The sequence below is a fragment of the Anolis carolinensis genome, chromosome 2 (genome assembly GCF_035594765.1).
Source record: "Anolis carolinensis isolate JA03-04 chromosome 2, rAnoCar3.1.pri, whole genome shotgun sequence".
Lineage (NCBI taxonomy): Eukaryota > Metazoa > Chordata > Lepidosauria > Squamata > Dactyloidae > Anolis > Anolis carolinensis.
Genome location: NC_085842.1, coordinates 143,825,011 through 143,848,804, shown reverse-complemented (window position 1 = coordinate 143,848,804; position 23,794 = coordinate 143,825,011). Strand labels below are relative to the sequence as shown.

The following is a 23,794-nucleotide window of genomic DNA, read 5'->3' as shown; positions in this document are numbered from 1 at the left end:
TGAATTAAATAACACAGAAAGATGCATGTGTGTTTGTGTGATGTTGCTCCAAGAAAACAAACATAGCAAGAGCGCTATTGCACTGTATCACTACTACACAGTATCTTTAGAGTTGTTTTTTAAAAAATTCTGTAGCTACTAAAGAGTAATACAGTAGATTCTCACTTATCCAACATAAACGGGCCAGCAGAATGTTGGATAAGTGAATATGCTGGATAATAAGGAGGGATTAAGGAAAAGCCTATTAAACATCAAATTAGGTTATGATTTTACAAATTAAGCACCAAAACATCATGTTATCCAACAAATTTGACAAAAAAATAGTTCAATACGCAGTATTGCTATGTAGTAATTTCTGTATTTACGAATTTAGCACCAAAATATCATGATGTATTGAAAACATTGACTACAAAAATGCGTTGGATAATCCAGAACGTTGGATAAGTGAGACTCTACTGTACTTAGAAAGATCAACCCTTTCCCTCCAAATACACATACAGCTCAATCTGAGAAAAGTGAAGGAAAGTTTCTAACAACATCCCTTGACTTTCCTTTCTGTCCCTTCCCTCTTGAACCTTCTTCCTAAGATAAAAATGACTGGTGTGTGAAATCCACTGCTTCATTGCTAAGGCTATAGCTTATTTAAAATAATAATAAAAACCTTAAAAATAAGAGTTTTAATGCGAGAATAGAAGTAGGAAGGAAGGCGAACACATCTCAAAAATAGGGAGATATTGGACATACCTAGTTTGATGGCTACAATTCATAGGATGATCAAATAAACCTCGGGTTTTATCTATATCTATATCCATAACAAAAGTGAAAAGCTGTATGTGTGTATGTGGCATGGGTGTCCTCTCACAGACAGCCTCCGGCCTCCACAAACAGGCTATAGTTTCTAGTGCTGTGGCACCACCAAGTCACCCCCTCACCTGAATTTGCAGGTTATAGTGAGCAGCCCAAACCCTGCTGGTGTCCTCCGCAAACACCATTCTGCCCCCCACCCAAGTGAAGGCTTTCATGAGGGGCCCATTTCATCCTAGATGTTCTGTTTTTCCTCCAGAATGGACATCCCAGGGTTCCTTCATTTGCATGACCCCGCCCACCACCTCTACCTTAACCCTTTCATACCATTTCCTGGCACATAGTGAACAAAGGAATTGATCAGCAACTGAACAAGAGGTTAGGGGAGAATTCACACTATGATTTACAAGACTTGTACTTGATCGACATCCAGAGAGTACTGTTCACCCAACCAACAATGCATCTGGACCACACTTGCTACGGATGATGGGACTTACAGTACCTTCACTGGTACTGTGACCCCCACCGACAATGGATTGGGATCAAACTTGGCACAGAGAAGCCCCATGACCAACTGAACATACTACAGGGGGTAGTGGGAATGGACCTTGATTTTGGGAGTTGTAGTTCACCTGCATCCAGAAAGCACTGAACCCAGCTGACGTCAGATCTCGACCAAACTTGGCACACAGATCCAACATGGCCAACTGTGCATACATGCCTAGTTTGGGGGTGATTTACCTCGGATCTAGGAGTTATAGTTCACCCTTATCCAGACAGCACGGAACCCAGCTGACGTCAGATCTCAACCAAACTTGGCACACAGACCACCCATGACCCACCCTGCATCCTGGCACTGTTTGGAGAAGGATGGACCATGGACAATGACACTTGCATATGGAAGTTGTAGTTCACCCGCACCCACTGAACCCAGCCGATTTCGGATCTGGACCAAACTTGCCACACAGCCCCAACATGGCCAACTGTGCATACAGGCCTGGTTTCGGGTTGATTGACCTTTGCTCAGGGAGTTGTAGTTCACCCTTATCCAGACAGCACTGAACCCAGCCAACAACGGATCTGGACCAAACTTGCCACAAAGCCCCAACATGGACAACTATGCATACAGGTCTGGTTTTGGGGTGATTGACCTTTGCTCTGGAAGTTGTAGTTCACCCTTATCCAGACAACACTGAACCCAGCCAACGATGGACCTGTACCAAACTTAAGTGATATTTCCTAACATCCCAAAACAAACAGTGCCTTTTTCTAATGCCCGGGCACCACTGGGTCCCCAAGCTAGTTACTTATAAAGCCCTAAACGGTTTGGGTCCTGCCTACCTTCGTGACATCATTTTCCCCTATGATCCAGTGCGGGCCTTAAGATCTTCTGGGGAGGCCCTTCTCTCACTCCCGCCACCGTCTCAAGCACGGTTGGTGGGGACAAGAGAGAGGGCCTTCCCAGTGGTGGCCCCCCAGCTCTGGAACTCTCTCCCCAGGTTAGATTAGGCTAGCACCCACTCTGTCTACCTTCCGTAGGGACCTAAAACATGGATATTCCAATGTGCATTTGCAAATTATTAGGCCCTGTCTATGATTGCCAGATCTTATTAACTGCCAGACTGAACTCAGCATTTTACCCCAGCCCTGGCCCTACATTCTATTTTTGCACAAGCCCATACCCAGCTCCTTCCTCTTTAGTCTTGATATGCCAACTATAGTCCTGATTTTGGTTTTGAGATTGGTTTTGATTTTAATGATTTTTTAAATATTTAATGTTTTTGGTTGCTTGGTTGACTAATGTTATATGTTTATAGTGTTGATATATGTTTATTGTGTTTTAAATGTGTTTTATTTGGATGATTCTGTTTTTATTGGGTTTGGTCCTGCTTATAAGCTGCACCAAGTCCCTTCAGGGAGATAGTGGTGGGATACAAAAATAAAGTTGTTGTTGTTGTTGTTGTTGTTGTTGTTACTATTACTGTGGGCATGAGTATATACTGCATAGTCTCTTCTTTTGTCCAGCTCATACTTGGTTGAAACTTCATGAGAACTGTGTGCAGGGTGAAAACACTAGAGTAGGGCAGAGGGGCAGATTTCAGGCTGGTTATTTTTCTAGATTTCTGAGATCCACCGGCTTAAGCCTGTTGCAAAAGACATGGATTTTACACTGAAGAATTCTGAGAACAGGATTTGTTTGAGTATCTCAAATCAATGAAGATCACAGTATTTCTACACAAGAATCTTTTCCCAGTTGCCCCAAAGCTTTCTTTTCTTGCAGTACAATTTTAGAAAGGAATCAAATAATAAGTTTGTTTCTGGCACTATCATAAACTTTGTAATCGATTGCTGACCTTCTACCAACATACAACTACCAGTTGACTTAAATCTACTATCTTTCAATCCCACTTGAAAGCATGATACCATTTCCATTCTTCTCATAATTGACTGAAATTGGGGTTTTTTGGTGCCAAGTACTGCAAATTGCTACTCAACAGGGCAATCCTGATAAGGTCAAAGAACTAGAACAGGCTTCCTTTTATGCATGATTCAGTTTCCAGCCTTAACCAGCCACCCTAATGCACTATTTCGGTGCAGTTTCTTTGGTAGTCACTGCTGCCAATATGGTGGAAAATCAGAGGGCCATTCCAGACAGGCCCTATATCCTAGGATCTGATCCCAGGTTTTCTATTTGTCTCAGATTATCTGGCAGTGTAGACTCATATAATCTAGTTTAAAGTAGAACCCCTGGGATCAGATCCTGGGATATAGGGCCTATCTGGAAGGGTCCAGCCTCACAGCACAGATCCCAGGATGCAAGAAAAGCTTAATGAATTGGGTCTTTTTATCACACAGATTCTTAGGATTACACATACCCTCCCCTGAAGTGCTTAGCAAGGTGGTGTAGATTTTTCTCACTTCCTCAACATATTGATTGTATTCCACATTCACCGTTCTTCCTGTATGTTCAATGGCTGCCATAACTTGCTGAAAACAGAGCTCAGTCACATCTAAGGGCATTGCCTGTCACAAGGAGAAAGAGTAATTAAATTACTGCTGGAATGATACTCACAGACAGCAAATCCCATCCAGATTTATTTTATTTTTACAGTACTTTATTGTAGATAGATTTAAACCCTTTCCATCAACTGTAGCTTTGCTAACTAGAAAACAATTGTGTCACTGGACAGATATGAATGGACACCTATAATGAATGGTATGTGAACTTACAATACCATTCAGCTTAACTTTCAGGTTTCTTGAAGTATTTTTTACAAACTTGATGGGTTTGTTTCAGTTGAAAGACTTCTTTTAAAAATCTGGCCTTTTGTAACTCTGGCAGTTTCCAGTTTTGTAAACTGATCCTTTCCCATTCATCTTTCACCAAGACCTGTTGAAATACGAATAGACAATTTCTTTTGGCTTAAGTGTTTTACTCCTTTCTCAAGAGCAGCAGTGTTAATCTACTGCAGGAAAAAGGTGTCTTCATGATTAGCAAATTTATTATAACGTTGAGATTTCATGGCCTACAATTCATATCATAGGTGCATGAAATGTTGTCTATAATCTGGGGTATGAATTGAGATAGTGAGGTTATTAGGAAATGAAACACTGAAAGGAATGACAGCAATCACTGCAATTGTTGCTTCTAAAACTGTTATTGATAAGTCCAACATCCTGGTATTAGGTAAGTTAATTAACACACAAAGTGTGATAACAATCCACTCTGCTCAGTGAAAATAGTGTCAGTAAACACAATGAAGACAACTAGAGTAAGTGAAATGACTTTCACAGAAAAATCCCAAATGGATCTATACAGAAGCAAATTCTAGTGGTCTTAATAAGAATTGTTTCTAAGTATACAAGTTTGCAGTCCCAAAAATATGGCCCCAAAAAGCAGATAAAAGTTATCTCAAAACAGTCTGACATAAATGATTAGAAGAACCATCAAATGAATCCATGTATTTTGGTAGATCATTTTTTTAAAAAAATGACAGGAGAATCAAACAATGTATCTCAAAGATTCAATTGCTGATAAGGCTTAGTATTTTTTATGGTCTGCATTGCATAAAACTTTTATTTTACAATCTTTAGATGTGTTCAGAATGTATAATTATATCCAATCGATACCACTTTACCGCCCACAGTTTCATCCTATGGTATCCTGGTTTATGAAGTTTTGTGAAGGACTGAATACTCTGTCAAAGAGTTCTCATGCTATAGTTGAACAGGGTGCACTATGAAAGTCTAATTACTCGTGGCTTCTCCTTTAAAAGTCTTTGAAAATACCTAAACCTACCATAGTCAAGTTATTTTGGTACCCAAGGGAGAAAATTCCATGCATGCTTGACCTCCACATGCAGTCAAAATAAAGTAAGAAGGAACAAATAATAGTTTGTTGTACTGTCAAGGTATCAATTAACCTGGTGTTTGATGTGGCCACGTTACACAGCCAAATTTCCTTTTAAATTTTATTTTAAGGAAATGTGTTTATTTCTGTGGTCCCTTTCATCAAATGATCTGCCAGAATCTGAGAAACCAAGTTGTTAGAATAATATGTGCCCCCCTGATATTATTCTATTTATTTATTTATTTATTTACCGTATTTCTATCCCACCCTATCTCACCCCAAAGGGGACTCAGAGCAGCTTACAACTTGACACAATTTGATGATACATCAAAACATAAACATAACAGATTATAAATACATCAAACAATACCTGAAGAATGCTGTGCAGGTTCCTCACATCACGCTGCTCCTCCTTCAGCAGGGTTTGAAAGGCTCGCTCTATCACATAAAGCATGCAGGACCTGGCACACTGGGCCATTTGAGCAGTCTTGATTTCTTCAATCAATGCTTGGCACACAGACACAGAAAGCAAATCTGGATCAGCAAACATGAAAACCCTGGGGAAATAAAAAGTGAACATTATATAATGACAAATTGTTAACAAGAAAGAATGTATGTATAAAAGGGAACATAGTAATCAGCTTGGGCTGAAAGGAGTGAACTCAAATTGAAAATGAAGATGCCAGAAAGCACTGCCACTCATGCTTTGCACACTATAAAATACAAGTTTTTGAATTGCCTGCTATAGGCCAAGAATAGGAATTATACATCCCCAAAGTTGCTGCCTCCAACTCCCAGGAGCCCTAGCAGTTCCAATTGTACTGTTGGGAGCTGTAGTCCAATCATACCTGGAGGGCTGAATGGCTGCCATAGAACTCAAGAGCCTTGGAGGCAGACAACAAGGTAACCTGCCTTTGGCCAGATACTGGATCAACTAGAAATTCCTACAGAGGTGTCCTCTCATAATAATAATAATAACAACTTTATTCTTATACCCCGCCCCATCTCCCCGAAGGGATTCGGGGCGGCTTACATGGGGCCATGCCCGGACACAACAGTATAAAATCAGAGCAAAAACAACAAAGCAAATCAACCAACAATAAAACATCAACATCGATAAAACCAGTCATAAAAGGTCAATATACAAAATAAAATGTTAAAATCATGAGTTGGATCCAAAGATCTGGGCCAAGGTGCAAAAAATGTCGAGTCATCAGGGAGGGGTAATTACCCAGCTGGTGTAGTCATTAAAGTGCTAAGTGTAATACTAAGAAGGCATACCTGAGGGTCTACTACTTAATAGGCAAATAGGTCGATCCTACCAGGGTCAATCATCAAAGGCCTTCTGGAACAGCCAGGTTTTCAGGCTCCTCCGAAAGGAGAGGAGGGTGGGGGCCTGCCTGATCTCCCTGGGGAGCAAGTTCCAAAGCTGGGGGGTCACGACTGAGAAGGCCCTCTCTCTCGTCCCCACCAACCGCGACTGGGAGGGTGGTGGGAGCAAGAGGAGGGCCTCCCTCGATGAGCGAAGAGATCGTGCGGGTTCATAGGGGGAAATGCGGTCTCGAAGGCAGATGGGTCCCAAACCGTTTAGGGCTTTGTAGGTAATGACCTCTCAGGTTGAAAAAAAAATCTTTCATTCACTGTTTTTCATTCCACTTTCTTGGGGTCTTGCACCCAAACCCCAGTGAATATGGAAGACTGACTGTAATAAAAAACAACTAAGAAGTAACACATTACTAACCTGAGCAAAAATTGCTTTAAATAACACCAAGTGGTTCACACTAACCAATTCGTTCTTTAAAAAATAAATATTTCAATCTCTGATCCTCTGCAAAACATCTTCGCTACACAGAGGTACAGAAAGTACATGCCAAATATCAGCTAGTAAGACAGGCATGAAATCTGGTCCTCCACTGTAATCTCAAAGAGGTCTATTTTAGTGGAGAGTTCAAATGGCACATTTAACAGCCACATAAGTAGCCCAATACTTACTTTTCCTGATAAGGAAATGAATTATTCTTGAGACTTTGTTCTGCAGAGACCATTCGTTGGTACAATACACCTAAAGAGCAATACATAAATAGAGATATCGAAGTTTAAAAGTCATATGGTTTGGCTCTTGCGTCATTAGCAGAACTGATAATGGTATTAGACAATCATTTAAAGGGAGATCACACTGAAAATGAAAGACAGCTTTATAACGTGAATTGAAGAAAACAGTCCTAGTAAAAGTTATCAAGATTTGAAAGGAAGCGTTTCTAGTAGGCATCAAAGGCCATACGGAATTTTCTAGAAGCTTTCCAAAATTATTCCACACATTGGCAATGAAGGTGGAATGTAACTTATAAAGATACTGGCTAAGTAGTAAATCCTCCGAACAGCATACAATCTCTTTGCATGGACACTTGTGTGACCTGGGAGTTCACACAATAGCTTCTCCAATATTTCTTGATAGCCAGACACTGCTAAATTGATTGCTGGGGTCGTTTTGTTGACTTCCACCATGAATAGTACATTTATAGCAGTTCATGAAGTAGCAGAGGTCAGCTATATACAATTTCCAGTGGGTACATACAGTGAGGACCACTGATGTCTTGTGTGCAGTTTTCTAGATCTAGGTGTTACCAGGAAAGTTAACAGATTATCCACAAACACTTGCAGTAGTGACATGTTGAAGGAATTTGAGAGCTATTCCCTTTACTCTGATAATTGCGGTTTTCTTGGAAATGAGATGTCAGTGAGTGATAACACAGCTCAACAAAAGAAAATCTTGGTGTCTTAGTTTTTAGATCTGTCCCTGGGTTTATTTGACATGCTGATTCAGAAAATTGCATTGGAGAGACCACATCAGCTCTAGTTTCTTACATATGGTTATCATGGCTTACTATGGGTGACCAGGTGGCGACTGGTAGATGGCATATGTCCTGTATCTGAAAAACTAGAGCTAATAGGGAAAAACTGGTGCCATTTTTTGAATTCCCAGGTCAAGTATACCCAGAAACAGGGCCAACAATAGAGGTTGGTTGTCCAGCTTTGCCAACCTGTGTTTGCTGAAGCTAACTAGGCAGAAGCAGCTCAGGGAATCCCTATAAGGATGCAGGACACATCCGGTGTCCTGGATGGCATATCAACTCTGCATCATGTGTCAGTGTAGAAAGGCCCCAGGGCAGGAAACATTGGTTGTTTGTTTGTTTGTCTACTGGACTGGATTACAGAACTTGAAAGGAACAAAACACCACTTGTCATTTCCATGCTCCTCAGCCAGCAAGGAAATGACTAAACTATGGTAAGAGGCCCATGGGATGCTGCTCACCTGGCATCATCCGTTCCAGCTTTAGCTGCCGAGCATACTCCAGGCCTATAGTGCAGTAAGGTTTGGGCAAGGTGAGAAGCTTCTTGCAAAAATCATATACCCGCCCATAAAGCTCATCGGGAATGCAAGGAGCCTGCAGCATAAAGAGTAAACATTTAAGTTAGACCATTTAATCTGGACTTCCACAGCAAACCCTCAGACTCCATGTTACAACAATGTAACCCAGATGTCATCAAATGAAATGAGAGAGTGGGCCTTTTTGTTTATTCACATTTCCTGTTTGATGGTACTGTATTTGGATTCAGCACTCCAATGGAACCAAATAAATTGTTCAGTCAAGTTTCATGCACTGTTGTTCACAGAGCAACTGCACAGAATAAACACTTTTTTAAAATTTGCTTTAATTAGTCATTGATTTCTAGGGCTTTAGGAAATCTAAAGTTAAGTGCTTTACTAAAACAACCCTATTCTTCGCTGCATTTGTCCCACCTGGGGATGAAAAAACAACTGGGTGGAAGCTTAGAGAAATCCACAGCACTTAATACTTCAACAAATACAACTGTGTTTCATTGTTTCTTATCTTTTCACTGCCTGGAGATTTTTAATTTAATGACCTGATCAGAATACAAACAGAGCAAAATGGGGAAGATAAATGAACAGTGGATCTTTACAAAAGCTAGATGAGTTGTGGCAGGTTTAGTACACTGTGGATGAATGCAAATAAAATTCACACTGGAGGAGGAAGACCGTGATAGAGTCCCACCTGCCCATAGGTCTCCTTAGCATACTTGGCATCTCTATCAAAGAACCCAGGGATATTGGCCAAAGACTCATAATTGCAAATTTACAAGCAGCTTTCTTTTTTTCAACATTTCCCTTAGGAGAATTGGGTTTATAATTTTCTAGCTAAGATTTTGAAAAAGCAGCAGGCTGCAAAAAGCAGGGCTTGGATATAACAACAACAACAACAACAACAACAACAACAACATTTCTATCCCGCCCTATCTCCCCGAAGGGACTCAGGGCGGATTCCAACAAACAACGGCATACATTCAATGCCTTTATAAAACAGATATATATTGGCATAAAATCCCAATAAGACATCACATATGCATGCAGCGTTAAAAACCTAACATCAAATTAAACCTAATATCAGTGAATTGAGTATAACATCAATAACCTAAACCAATATAACCAGACAGAATCAGACAAAAATTATATAGTGACATAAAATCTAAATAAACATTCACAGTAATTTAAAAAGCCAACTGAAGTTCAACAGAGTTGTGTGGGTTGAATTATGTGGCCTACGGTGGTAAATGGGCTGACATAGACTAACAGAATCCAGATACAGCATAGTTCTCAATCAAGATCTGGAAGTGGTCTCTCATTAATTAATCCTCCTCCTCTCTATATGCTAATGAGCAGAAGTAGGACTTTAGTTGTTTTTTGAATGAGAGGAGGGAGGGGGCCAGCCTTATTTCTTTAGGAAAAGAGTTCCAGAGATGGGGGGTGGCCACTGAGAAGGCCCTCTCTCTCGTTCCCACCAGCCATACTTGAGATGGGGGTGGGACCGAGAGCAGAGTTTCCTTCACTGACTGCCGTACCCAGGCTGGTTTGTAAGCGGAGATGCGATCGGTCAAGTAGCCTGGATCCAAGTTGTTTAGGGCTTTAAAGGTAATGATCAGTGCTTTGTATTTAGCCCGGAAGTAGACCAGGAGCCAGTGGTGCTGCCACAGCATGAGAGTGGATCTCTCCCTATATGGAGCTCCTGTTAGCAATCTGGCTGCTGATCTCTGAACCAGTTGAAGCTTCCAAACTATCTTCAAAAGCAGCCCCATGTAGAGAGTGTTGCAGTAGTCCAAGCAAGATGTGACAAAGGCGTGGACTATCATGGCCAGATCTGGCATCTCAAAGTACGGGCACAGCTGCTGCACAAGTTTTAATTGTGCAAAGGCGCTCCTGGCCACTGCCAACACCTGGGGTTCCAGGGTCAGCCAAGAGTCCAGGAGCACCCCCAGACTGCAATCCTGTGTCTTCAGGAGGAGTGCGACCTCATCCAACACAGGCTGTAATCCCACACCCTGATCTGCCTTCCGACTGACTGTCTTGTTTGGATTTAGTTTTAACTTATTAGCCCTCATCCTGTCCATCATTGATGACAGACACTGGCTTAGGGACAGGACGGCATCCTTGGTATTAGGTGGAAAGGAGTAATAGAGTTGGGTGTTGTCTGCATAAGTTTGACACCGAACTCCAAAAGTCCAGATGATCTCTCCCAGTGGTTTCATGTAAATATTGAACAGCATGGGGGACAGAATTGATCTCATCCAATCGTGGTTTCCATCCTGAGAGACAGATGCAGAATGAATTCAATAAATAAATGAATAGATTCTAAGGACAGCATATGCATTGCAGCAGACTGTTTTAAAAGGCAGTGATGGGCTCTGAGTTACAAGACAGCCAGGTAAAGGGAAGACCTCTCAGCATGTGAGGATTTCCAAGCAGGGCTCAGCTTTGGATCATTCTAAAAGGAGTGAGCAAAGTGTGATGATCCAGATGTTGCTGAACGGTGTCTCTAAACATTCCTTATCATTGACTCTCTAGGCTAGGGCTGATGGGAGTTGGATGGGAGTTGGAATCTCAAAGTACATCTGAAAAGCTGTACTTTGTCCATCCTTGATTAAAATAAAACACCAGTGATCTTTATAAAGACGACCACTGTGTCAGCTTTGCCTTGTTCCTTGCCTAACCCTGTAGCTTCAAATACAGGGATGTTGTGCATTATTTGAAGCATTTCCCTTTTATATGCAGTATACCCAAATGCCTGTAGTCTAGAAATTTTCTTCTGCTACACATGCTTTATGTTTTCTGTTGTTATATGCCTCTTCTTCCACTGTGAGCCTATGACATTCTACTGAAGTATCCAGATAAAAATACAGAAAGTTTCCCAAGTGATTAATAAATGGATAATAGATATATACGGATGTCAATAGCCTATTGTAGTGTAACAGAAATGCCTACTAAAAGCAGTCTGTTAGTAATCTAAATTCCAATATGATTCTTTTCTTTTTTCCATTATTGAATTTTAAGGAAAACGGGAAACATTATTTATCAAGTATGACTAGAGACTAGAGAAGTAGAAGAAAGCATGGCCATTCATAAATGATCTCATTCTATCAGTTGTGTTTCTAAATTCCAGCACACTGTGATGCTATGTGTAATTGTTCCTAAAAAGGTGTGCTAGTGAGTAATCCTGGCAAGAAGTCACATCATTTTAGGCTACAAGCTCTGTTCTATAATCTCAAGAAGGCCTGTGGTCTCTCCATGATGAGACTTCACACCTTTTACTATACTATTACACATTCTTAGACCTCAGAATAAATTCCAAGGTCCAGCACAGACTTAAAACTTAAGGTTTGGTGATTGATAACAATGTGAGCTGGGACATTAGCCTCAGCACTGAAGTCGTGGGATGCTATAATAGTATAAAATGTTAAATCTTACCTTTATCATTGTGTACATCAGCGTGTGAAGCAAGGGGATAATATAGTGATGGTAGTTGAATCTTTCTGCCTGGAGAAAACAAATGGTTGTGTTCAAGATTGTCTAACAAAGGGAGACAGAACTTGGATCTTTTGTCAGCACAGATGTGCATGAAACAGCAGCACAATAAAGAACAATGTTCTTGAAAACACAGGGGCACCCCAGTGGAAGGCAATACTGGAAATAAGCAAGGGAGGGAAAGCCAAGTAGGACAGCACAATAGGTCTTTCCTAAGTTGAAAGCAATCTAACTATACTTAATGACAATAACAATGCAATCCCTATAGAAGACCTTGGAGATAATAGGATCTATGAAATGGTTCGGATTCCCATGGGGTCACTAACTGGCCTTGGACAAAACACAGTAGCCATTGGGTGAATCTACAAAATAGAAGTAATGCACTATTACTCCATTTTAACTGGCATGGGTCAATGCTATGTAATTGAGGGAGTTGTAGTTTCACAAGATCTTTCACCTTCTCTGCCAAAGAGTGCCAAACTACCATTCACAAGTTCACTTTACCCAAGCCAGTTAAAATGGAGTCAAACTGCATTAATTCTACAATGCAGATGCATCCATTGTTATAATTCTAAAATGGGAATAGCAACTGTCATTATGATGACCACCAAAAGACTATTATAGAGAGAAATGAGCAAAGGCCAGCAAAGCACTTTGTGTAATAACTGTCTTATAACTTATCTATGAACACAAACACAAACGTGCCATTGATTCTTTTCATAAGTGGAAAGAGATGAAGTTTTTGTTTTAAGGAAACTAACAAAGGCTTGATAAAGGTAATGTTGTATGTTCACATTCTTTTGTCCCTCTGACCACTCAGCTCAAATACATTTTGCAGATCTGGAAAGCAGTGCAAAATCCCTATAGCCTCTGTTTAGTAGGCATCTTCTGACCCTGATCAAGTCGAAGTTCAGCAGCAGAGAAGTCACAAGAAGGTTTGAGACAACTTAAACCTTAATTAGCTCTATGTATGTCACTCTCATCTTGAATCAAGAATAAAAGCATTTGATCAGACATTGCCATTGAAACTTCTCATTTTCAGCCATGCGGTACTATTCTGAACCAAATGCAAGCAAAATGAATGAGAAAGCTTGTCAATGATGTCCTAAACAAGGATCCTACTTTTTGACATGAAGCAGGAAAAATAGAAGATCTACATGTGTTGGCTGAACTGCAGTGCAAAACAACATTATTGACTTTTCTATATAGCCTGACACAAATCCATCAAATTACCTTCTTACCTCAAAAACCAGCAGAATGAGGGCTGAGCAAGAAACCATCGTTTCCTGCTCAGGGGAAAATGTGTCCTTAAGCCAATAGATATGCTCTCAAGTATTTTTTCCCTACTATGGATCATTCTTACCCTTTCCAGCTCTTTCACCAAAATTTTGATCAAGATGGCTCCATTGCTGGGATTTCTATCAATTTTCTTGTGCAAAGTCCATCGTAACATCCCTGTGAGAACAAAGCCAGAACAACAGTCAAAGCTTTGTCCAGCAGATGAGGAATTAATGAGAGGGGGCTGGATGAACCCTGCAAAGCAGGGGTTGGTTTATCTTACACACCTTTCATTAAGCGCTCACTTATGCAAAATTGATCAAGCACAACCAATCAAGTCAGCTTCTATAATATTAATGTTTTTCCCCAAGCCCTCTATAGAAAGTTACAGTATTTCCTTTCAGAATACATTCTCTAGCACTGCACCTACCATCAAGAGCAATGATGTTCTTGAAAACAAATGCTCCAGTGGGAAGTCTCTCATTTTTAATGATTTAATGATAACAACAATGCAATCTCTGCAGAAGAATCTCTGAAAGAATAGACTTTATGAAATGGTTCAAATTTCCATGGAGTCACTAAGTGGCCTTGGACAACACACGGTCATCATTGAGTGTATCTACACTGAAGAATTAATGCAGTTTGACAGCACCTTAGCTTCCATGGCTCAATGCTTTTGAATCACAGGAGCTGTATTTTAATAAGGTCCTTACTTAGACTTCTCTACCAGAGTTCTGGTGCCTCACCAAATAACAGATCCAAGGATTTCATAGCACTGAGCCATAATAATCAAAGTGGTGTCACACTGCATTAATTCTACAGTATAGATGCACTCTTGGCTACTGTACAAGGAGCCAGACTAATGTTTCATCTAGTCCAATGAGAAGCTCTCCTTTCATTTAAGTAGAGGGCTTTCCATTCTTTTTGTGTCTGAACAGTCTTAACTAGAGATATATAATCTTTCCTTCCCACTACCTTTGCTGGCTTTAAGGAGGAAACTGGTAAAGGTACACCCTCTGGCATCAAAACACATATTCAAATATAAGAAAACAAATGCCAAGGGATTACCACTACAGGTAATGTCCCTCTTGTTCTCCTCCTGCAGTAGGTGTGAGATTATTCATACAGCACAAATTCTCAGGAACTTGATCCTAAGATGGTGAATGGCTTCCACTGCTCTTACCTCTCTCACTCTGGAAGGCTGGATGGTGGCCATCAAGTTCCCGTAGAAGGGCGTGAACACTTCGGAGAAAGTCTGACTCAACCTCTTGATGCATAAGAGAAACACAATGTGAAAACTAAGGCAAACCAAAGAACAAAGGTAACCTTGTTGACCAAGGGGAGGGGGTGGTTCCACACTAGAATACTTTTTAGCAGGCCAATTGAAAGATCACAAAATACCCTGTAAGCTTTCAATGAAAAAAAAAGTGGTGTTTAAGCCATGGAGCCTGGTGACACTTTTTCAGTGGAAATAAAGAGGAGGCTGCACACCTTCATATTAGACACAACCAGGAATTGAGATGGTTTCATTGTCTGGGCTGGAGGCTCATATAGCAGATAGTTTCTACCAACCATAGGGTAACTCATGGTTTATGGTTGATAGTGTAAGCTCCTGATTGGAGAACATACAATTTCACACAGCATCCAGAAATCCAAGATGCTCCCCAGAAATGCTTGACCACTCCAACAACTATCATGTCAGATTACACAGAGAAGCCACTGAAATTCACAAACATGTGGACAACTTCAACAGAAAGGAGGAAACCATGAAAATGAACAAAATCTGGCTACCAGTATTTAAAAAACTCAAAAATCAGAACAGTAAATAAGAAGCAACACTCTGAGACATGGGAACTAGGGGCAGTTAACAAAGAATGCCCCCAGGCAGAAAGTAGCTAGTAGATGTAGCCATTCAATGCAAATTAGGGTGACTAACTGGAACATTTACGCTGGCCTCCAACTGACAGGAGTTCTTCCCTCACCCTGGACTTCCCACAGATATATATAAACCTTCCTTGCTTAGTTTCTCCATACCTCACAACCTCTGAGGATGCCTGCCATAGATGTGGGCAAAACATCAGGAGAGACTACTTCTAGAACATGGCCATACAGCCTGGAAAACGTACAACAACACAACCAGTTATCTGACATTATCAGACCTTTGACACTAACCCCTTTCCAGGAGCACGCAAACAACTCCTGGAAAGGAGTTATTCCCAGTGACAAGCTTACTGCAAGAAGATAGAATAATTCCAATTCACCTATCTGTAAATATTTACAGTTGATAAAGGGGAGAAGACAAATGTTACATTTTCAGTGATAGTTGGATAGAGAACTTTGGCAATGGGAGAACACTGTGATTTAATACTGTCTAATTAAGTTTATAGTTGCTTATTAGCACCTGATTTATTCATGTATTTAGCCACAATTCCCTACCAAGATTGCAATGAAAAACCAGCTTCTTATAAAGTGGTCTCCAGTGCAGAAAGGCATATACCACAATTAATTTATTTGGCCTGGAGCTGTAAGTTAAAGTCAATGGGGCTGAATAAATTAATCAAATGGATTTACTCAATGTGGGTCTATACTTGGCAAAATCAATGGTTTTGTGGTAGCTGGGACAACCAATAAGATTCAGGCTTTCATACTTTAGGTCTGTGGTTCTCATCCTGGGGTCCCCAGATGCTTTTGCCTTCAACTCCCAGAAATCCTAACAGCTGGAAAACTGGCTGGGATTTCTGGGAGTTGTAGGTCAAAAACATCTGGGGACTCCAGGTTGAGAACCACTGGTTTTGGTAGAGTTATACTCCTGTGCTGTGTGCTTGCCAAACCAGATTAATCTTACAACCCCTCTGAAAACTTTGCTCTCAGTTATATAAAAGTGATGGGGAAGCAACATCTCATTATTCCAACCAAGACATCTCATGCTTTCGTAGCAACACAAACCTTGATTCTCCATGACCTGGCAAACGTTACTGTCAGTTGATTTGAGGTTATCTTTATCCACACATCTGGTTTAGTTACACTCAGCATGGCCACGTATTATCTATTGCTTCTGCAACATAATATGACATCGAAGTGACTGTGTTTACCTCAGATTTGATACCAAAGTAGATGAAAATACAAAGAATCGGAAACAAGTTGGCTTTCGCAGTGTAGTTCAACAAAAAGCAATTAACAATGGCTATAGGTAAGATCTTTCAATCATGCATTTGTGAAAAAAGTATAATATATAGATATACATTTCACCAGGAACAGTCCTATCATTATGCAGAACAAGGCAGGTAACCTATGCAAGCAGGCAGCAGCAAGGCAGGGCACAAAGCACTTGCCCTACACCCTCTGACCTGCTATCTTTAGGTATGATGGAAGATGTTGTCCCATCAACAGTTTTGAAGAAAGGTATAACTGTCAATCTATCTAATTGAAATGGGAGTGGGATACCACTCTGTTTTCTTCCTCAGGCAATAAAACATCTTAGGACAGCCTTGTGTTTTGCAACAGGATAGATCTTGAGTAGTTAGCTGTCTCTACCGCACACTACAGACATTCAGGATGCTGCTGGGACATTTTCGAGGATACAGGCTAGACAACTACTTAAGAGGAATTGTCCTCAAGTGTTAGTTATGCTTGTTTATGCGTTAAATTTACATCCCATGTTTCCACACAAATGCACTCAAGGAAAATATCACAATGTTTTGAAACTTAACTGATTGTGTGTTGTTGTTGTCATTGTATTTTTAGTGTATAATAAAATGACATAGAAAAAAAGAAAATTAACTGATATCCAAAAACAACAAACCAAGATAACTCTGCAGGCAAAAAGTCAACAATTCTTCAATAAATAAGAAAGGTCCCACTTACCTAGTATGCCACACTGTCTGGGGTAAATGAAGCGACATAGGAGGTAGCACACAACAACAAAGCCTCAGCCACACCTACAGAGCTCTCGATCAGGATGCCACCAGGTATCTTCTGAACTTGTAAAACTCCCTCATGTGTGTGAGCGCATTCCCAGGACAAACTTGCTCTACCTGCCTCGCCAGTGTCAGCCAATACCTGTACACATATTTGAAAGAATCAGAAACTGGAATGTGTTGGCTCCACTGCCTGAACCACAAATGACACATCTTCTATCTCATGAATTTCCCTTGTGGGAAGTAAAGTCAGTAAAACTAGGTCACTCTGGGTTTTTTTCCCTTGTTAACAATCATCCTCATTCTCTTTTTCAATGCAATCCTCTGAGACTAGAGCAGCAGCAGTAAACTTTTCTCTCCCACACACAAAGCCAACAATGTAAAATGGCTTCTGTTTTTATGGCTCAGCACTGCACAGGATTAAAACATGACACTTGCTTTCTTTTGAGCATATGAGGCTGGGACACACTCCAAGGATTCCTGTAGTTGTCTTCCAGAACTCACTTTGAAGCCAACCTGAACAGAAGAGCCAGAGATAGTGTCATCAGCAACTGAACTTTGAGGTCTTTGAGGTATAGGTGAATATGCTCCAGTAGTTGTTTCAATGTATGCTAGCCCTTCTACCTCCCCACTTACATAGAGGTACACATATCTGAGTTTCATATTAGTAGCAAGCATCCATGGGGACAATGACAATTTCTGGAAGGTAGCTGAGTTAGTCTGTTGTGGTAGTTATGGCATATCTTCGGGAAGCATATTAAGGGGGAGCTGACCTAACCATGTGACAAAATACAAAGCATTAAATGCATTAAACAAGCTTTCAAAGCTTCACTGGATTCTTCATCAGGCAAAGATGTTTAAAGACATACAGGTGAAAAATGCTGAAGATATTAGAGTCACAGGACTACATTCTATTGTTAATTTAATTTGGTACTGAGAGATTTCAATGCACTCCTATATCCCTATCTTCAGGCACCGTATAGAGCAAGAAAATTAATATGACCCTGAATTATGCAAGGCAGTACCCACTTCACTGAATGCATAAAGGAACAGGATAAGTGATGAACACCCCGCTACAAAAGCAAACGTTCTCAACTGTTTTTTATTGTTCTTAAATCAATTAAGCCTCTTAGTGGGAGAAAAAGATGCTTTGTTTGTCTGTGTTTTAGTACACTGGAAGGTTGAAGAAAAGCAAACCCAAACCCATCAACTTGGTTGTGGTTCAGGACTCCGCACTTAGGGAAAAAATCTTTCGTTTTCCCACTTCAATCACTACTTACTTTCTGATAAAAGTTCAATTGTTCTCTGAGGACATGGTCAGGGCTACATCAAGAAATGAAGCAGCTGCACTAGGCAACAAATGCTGGAGGTGTGCAAAGTAGTACAAGGCACTGGAGGACACAACATTCTGCTAAAGCAAGCTGCTCTGTGCCCCTTAAAGCAGCCCGCTTCCCTCAGATACCACTGATGATGTTGCTCAGAAACTATTGCTCAAGAAAGGTTCAACTGCTGAATTGCATCTATATGTTGCCATAAAACATCTTGGCCAATTCTGTTTGCAGAAGGCTATGCACCCAATTAGTACTCTTGCTGCTTTGTTTTAAACCTCTTAAGATTTCATTATGGCAGTTTTCTCTTTCAATCACTTCTGGTCTTGGTTTAGTTTTTGGTTTATTCAGGCCTTTCTGGTGCTGAAATGAGATTTTTATTTATTAGTAACCACAAGCCTCTGGAAATATGATTTAGGGCCAAAAATGTGAGGATAGTGATATGCGTTAAGGGAGTCAGAGGCCACACAATTTCTATTCCAGGTAATATCTGCTAGTACCGTGGTTCTCAACCTGGAGTCGCCAGATGTTTTTGGCCTTCAACTCCCAGAAATCCTAACAGCTGATAAACTGACTGGGATTTCTGGGAGTTGTAGGCCAAAACCATCTGGGGACTCCAGCTTGAGAACCACTGTGTTAGTACCATATCCTCCAGCTGACCCAACTTGGCAGGAACAACCCCAATTAATCCTCTCCCATCCCATTTTCCAGCTGCCACAGCTTCTCTGTCTTCCACTTTACCCCTTTGTACTCAGATTATATCAGTCGATGCAAACTGTGTTCCAAGCACACAAGTAGTTTCCACTCCATTAACTGAGCCAAGGAGGGAGGGGAGTGTAGTAGTCTTGTCCTTCCAAGTATGTCAATTCAGTCAAAAACCATTTGTTTCAGACTTTCAGAATTTTTGCATCCTTTTTGTTATCTCTTGCTACCTAATGTTATTTGGTCACATGGTTTTCATCTGTGAAACATGTTGTTGCTGTTGTGTGACTTGAAGTCATTTCCAACTTATGGCAACCCAAAGATGAACTATCATAAGTTTTATTTTATTTTTATTTTTGGGGGTAATATTTGTTCACATGCGATTGGTTTGTCTTCCTCTGAGATGATATAGCTTGCACATGGTCACCCAGTGGATTTCCATGGCTGAGGGCACACTCATGACAAAGCGGGTTTAAGTCCCTATACGTGCCCAGTTGGGTGTCCCCATGCCATCCTGGTAACTTCCGGGGTAGCATGGGGCCACCCAACCCTCAAAAGCCTTAAAATAAAAAAGCTTACCAGGCTGCCATGCTGCTCCTGGTAAATGACACGCCAGGAGGCAGGGGAAGTGATTTTCCACCTGTCCCCCCCCCCCCCCCCCGGCCTCCAGGAGCATCATTTCTACACAGCAGGAGGCCTGGAGGAAGAGTGGCATGACATCCCGGTAAGTTTTATTTTATTTTAAGGCTTTTGGGGGGTGGAGTTGAAGGATTCCCTTCTCAGTTCTCTGGGCTCCTGGAGACTGCAGAACCAAAATGGAAGGTGGGGACTGACTCCCGGGACTAGGGTCCAGAAGCCATTAGGCCCGAGCCTTTAAGGAAGGCCTGCGCCTTATGGGGTATTTAATTAATTCAGGACAAAGCAGGATTTATTATCTTTTACTGGAGGCATTGTTTGGACGTCTCCAGTAAAAGTCTGACAGGGCCCGCATTTTGGCCCTGTTTGGAAGGGCCTTGAGCAGGGTTCGAATCCTTATCTCTAAAGTCTAATGCTCAAACCACTATAAAATATTAAGAGTCAGAGGGTATGTAACACCCCTGATTAACAGACAAGTGGAAAGAGCAATGGGATATGTCTGGAAGACTCTGACAATTATGAGTTATAAATTTCAAGTGAATTTGACACACTCCCAATTTTTGTAATGACATGACTTTAGGTATTTAAAAAAGCCTCTGGGGATCATATACGTGGTTTGTGTGTCACAGTTTGCCCAGCTCTCGCCTCCTACTTGGCAATTCCTAGAATGTTCTTTTAAAGAAAAACATAGTAACATGTTGAAGCAGACTATAACCAAAGAATAGTTAAAAAAAAAAAGTTCTGCCTCCCAGGGCATCAATCTGTCACTGTTCAGTTACGGATAGCTTCAGTGTGTCAGTCAGTACCTTCTACTGAAAAGAAACTTTCCAATACCTGTACCTTAGGGGCTAAATGTTTCCTTTCATGTCAAATGGTCAGCTCAATATCATTCATTAACATAAAATCACATGACCTGGCGGAGAAACAACACTGAGAGACTTTTGCCACTCCACCATTTCCGTTTTTCTATTTTTAAGACCCCCGTGCAGGCAGAAGTGGTTACAGACAGCCTGGCTTCCTCTTCACACCTTCTATACAGAAACCACACATAAACTCCTGCCCACAGAGCTCTCATGTTACTCCGTTCTCTCATGGTAAAAGCAAACTGAAATCTGCCTCAGGTTGATCATCATGAGGCCTGAAATATAGCGCGGAACTGGAAAACAATGAAGCAGCCAGGGGAACATTTCTCAGCTTTCACGGTCTGGGAACAATGCTATGTTACAAAAGAAGACCTTTTCAACTTTATTTTTAATTGATGTTCTTGGTTGATTAAACTTGGCTTACCTGTAAGGCTTTCTGAAAAGAGATGATGCACAGTGGTATGGGATTCTTTAAAAAAATAAATGAGAAAATAGAATATGCCACCATCAGCCTGCTTGTTCCATACTTTCTGAACACCTATTATTTTCTATTACCAGGATAAGTGCAAAGAGTCTCTATGATTCTTTTGAGCAAGCCTAGCACTTAACCAAGCAGACCCAAGAAGCGATCTTAGCATGAATGCAAAAATAGACAACCATCTGTCAGATGATTACTGCCAGAAACCTAAAAATAATTATTTTGAAAGAAGGAAGGAAGAAACTTTGAATGAAGGAAAGCAAAAACTAAATCAAGGACTTTCTGAAGACCTCCAAAATTAGGAACACATTGTGATTTGTAAGCAAAGAACAAAGTGCATGGATTTTAGAAGACTATTAGCTGTATCACCCAGAATTACTTATGGGGAATCATCAAACATTATTCAATGTTAACTGTTCTGAAGACTAAGAAGCAATTTCTTTGGATGGTCCTAAGATTCTCCTGATTATCTTTTAAACATACTACTATATGCAAATGAAACATGTGTCATATTCTATATGTAAAATCGGACCATCTCAAATGTCCCCTAAAATCTGAAAACCTTTCTAGTCACTGATTCTTAACAAGTTAATAAACCTATAGTCATGACAAAACTTCAAAAGCCATAACTTTTTTTAGAAGCCATTGTCAACATCTTTAAAATGATGTGTCATACTACCACCTGAATGTAAAAATAATTGTAGTGATCACTTAAATCTGAACTCAGAGTCACTGTCATGTTTGCTACATAAGCTGTATTTAAAGTCAGGTCAACCCAAAAGCAATTGCTAAACATGACGTACGGCAATGAGATACTTCCAAGTCACCCAATCAACTGCCCTGTTCAAATTTGCTGTAGGACCCAATTATTTGTCTTTTTAGCAATCCACACTAACAGCAGAACTATTCTGCACACCACATTTCAAATGAGTTGATTTTCTTCCTATCAATGTTCTTCATTGCTCAGCTTTCACAAACACACATATAAATGGAAAATATGATCGCGTGGATCCTTCAGATTTGCCCTACAGATCCTCCCACTGTCCCCTGTATCAAAAACCTCCATGTGATGAAGTCCCTAGTGAAATGTTTCCAAAGCTTGGTAATTTATTTGTACAATCAACCCCACACATTTGCTAGAGTTGGGGACATGGATGTGGAAGCTATTTTTTTCACCTGAGAAAACTTCAGCTGGAGGCCATAGAGATTGCTAGAGAGGTATTCTCTCTAGAAATTTCTAGATCCTTCACTGTGCCTATATGAGCAACATCCAATGGAAACTGATCACAGAGTTGCACTAGAGGACCTAAAGATCCCTAGAGAGAACACTTACATCAAATACACTAATAATCAAATCCACAGAAGTCAACCCCTCAAGTATGACACCCCACTATAATTAATTTGTAGATACTTGTAATTAATTTATTTCGGTATTACCTAACCGAAGCTTGGGAATATTATTTTTGGGGACTATAGCTTCCAGACCACCACTACTTAGCCAACATGGCCCATTTCAAAAAGATAGCTGTAGCAAGAAACTTGGGTGTAGGAGTTTCCAGTTTGCAATGGCTTTCTGTGCTACTTAACCACAAGGTGAGATAAGGATTCGAACCCCCCTCAAGGCCTTCCAGACAGGGCCAAAATTCTTCTGCTTTTTCCAGACTGCCTGAACCCTCTGGCTCATGTTTGCTCTGCTCTACATTTCTTAGGTCCCTATTTCCAGCAAGTTCTATTTCTTATTTCCTCATTTCCAGTCATTCAGTGTAAAACAAAAGCTTAAAAGATTTTGACTGTAATGTCAATATCCTTCCAATCTATCTGAAAAAAGTAACAGTATATCCATATCTCACAGAAGGAAAACTGTGGACAAGGGGGTTACACTGTACTGCACCTAAGATAGTGCCTACTTATAACTGACCCTTTATCCCTTCTTTGAGTCTTGCTGGTTCAGATCATTGACTCCAAGGCAGTTGTGGGCAACCAAACAGTTGGGGGAGGGGGGCTCACTTGTCACCCTGTGGTGGTTTCGACTACAGTTCAGCAGCAAATCACTTTGGATTTCAAGTTGCAATACCTGGGTTTTGGGGGCCTGTTTGGAGCTGGGAGGCCATTAATATTTAGCCCACATCTACTGGTAGGCTCAAGACTTGATGTCCTGCGTTAAATCCGCAACCAGCAAGAATGGTGCTATTCTGTATTACTTTTGTTCACTTTTCTTGTAAACTTCCCAAAATCTGCAAGTTTCTTCATAAATTATGTAAATTTATAAAGGAATAAGTGAAAGTGACATATTTGCCAGCTAAACAAAGGGCTTGGAGTGAAGTTTAGATCTTCAAAATGTGACTTTGAATACCTCTCAATCATCTTTGCCATACAGAATGAGATTCTGTGCCGTTTCACGCACCTCTAGAATTTACCAAGATGGACATCCCCCTCTACATTTATCAAAAATAATTTGGAACTGAAAATGTTCAAGTGTGAGATAAAGTGAAACTAACTAACTTGCCCTTCTCTACTGGTGGTGTTTCTTGATATGGTTTAGTTTTTGCTCAATTGTTAC

The 23,794-nt window shown here is 40.6% G+C and overlaps 1 protein-coding gene across 2 annotated transcripts in view; it reads right to left on the bottom strand.

The window, feature by feature from the left end:
* Positions 1–23,794, bottom strand: part of pik3r6 (phosphoinositide-3-kinase regulatory subunit 6) — a 51,680-nt gene that overhangs the window by 19,717 nt on the left and 8,169 nt on the right. The window contains exons 2-10 of one of the 2 annotated variants that reach the window (XM_062970715.1): positions 17,175–17,743; positions 16,257–16,365; positions 14,494–14,577; positions 13,396–13,487; positions 11,976–12,044; positions 8,469–8,601; positions 7,148–7,217; positions 5,526–5,712; positions 3,681–3,828 (exon numbers count right to left, since the gene is read on the bottom strand). In XM_062970715.1, the coding sequence (XP_062826785.1) occupies positions 3,681–3,828; positions 5,526–5,712; positions 7,148–7,217; positions 8,469–8,601; positions 11,976–12,044; positions 13,396–13,487; positions 14,494–14,577; positions 16,257–16,269 (796 nt within the window). In that variant the 5' untranslated portion in view covers positions 16,270–16,365; positions 17,175–17,743. The remainder of the gene's footprint in view (positions 1–3,680; positions 3,829–5,525; positions 5,713–7,147; positions 7,218–8,468; positions 8,602–11,975; positions 12,045–13,395; positions 13,488–14,493; positions 14,578–16,256; positions 16,366–17,174; positions 17,744–23,794) is intronic. The other variant, XM_016991284.2, reaches the window with a different exon arrangement.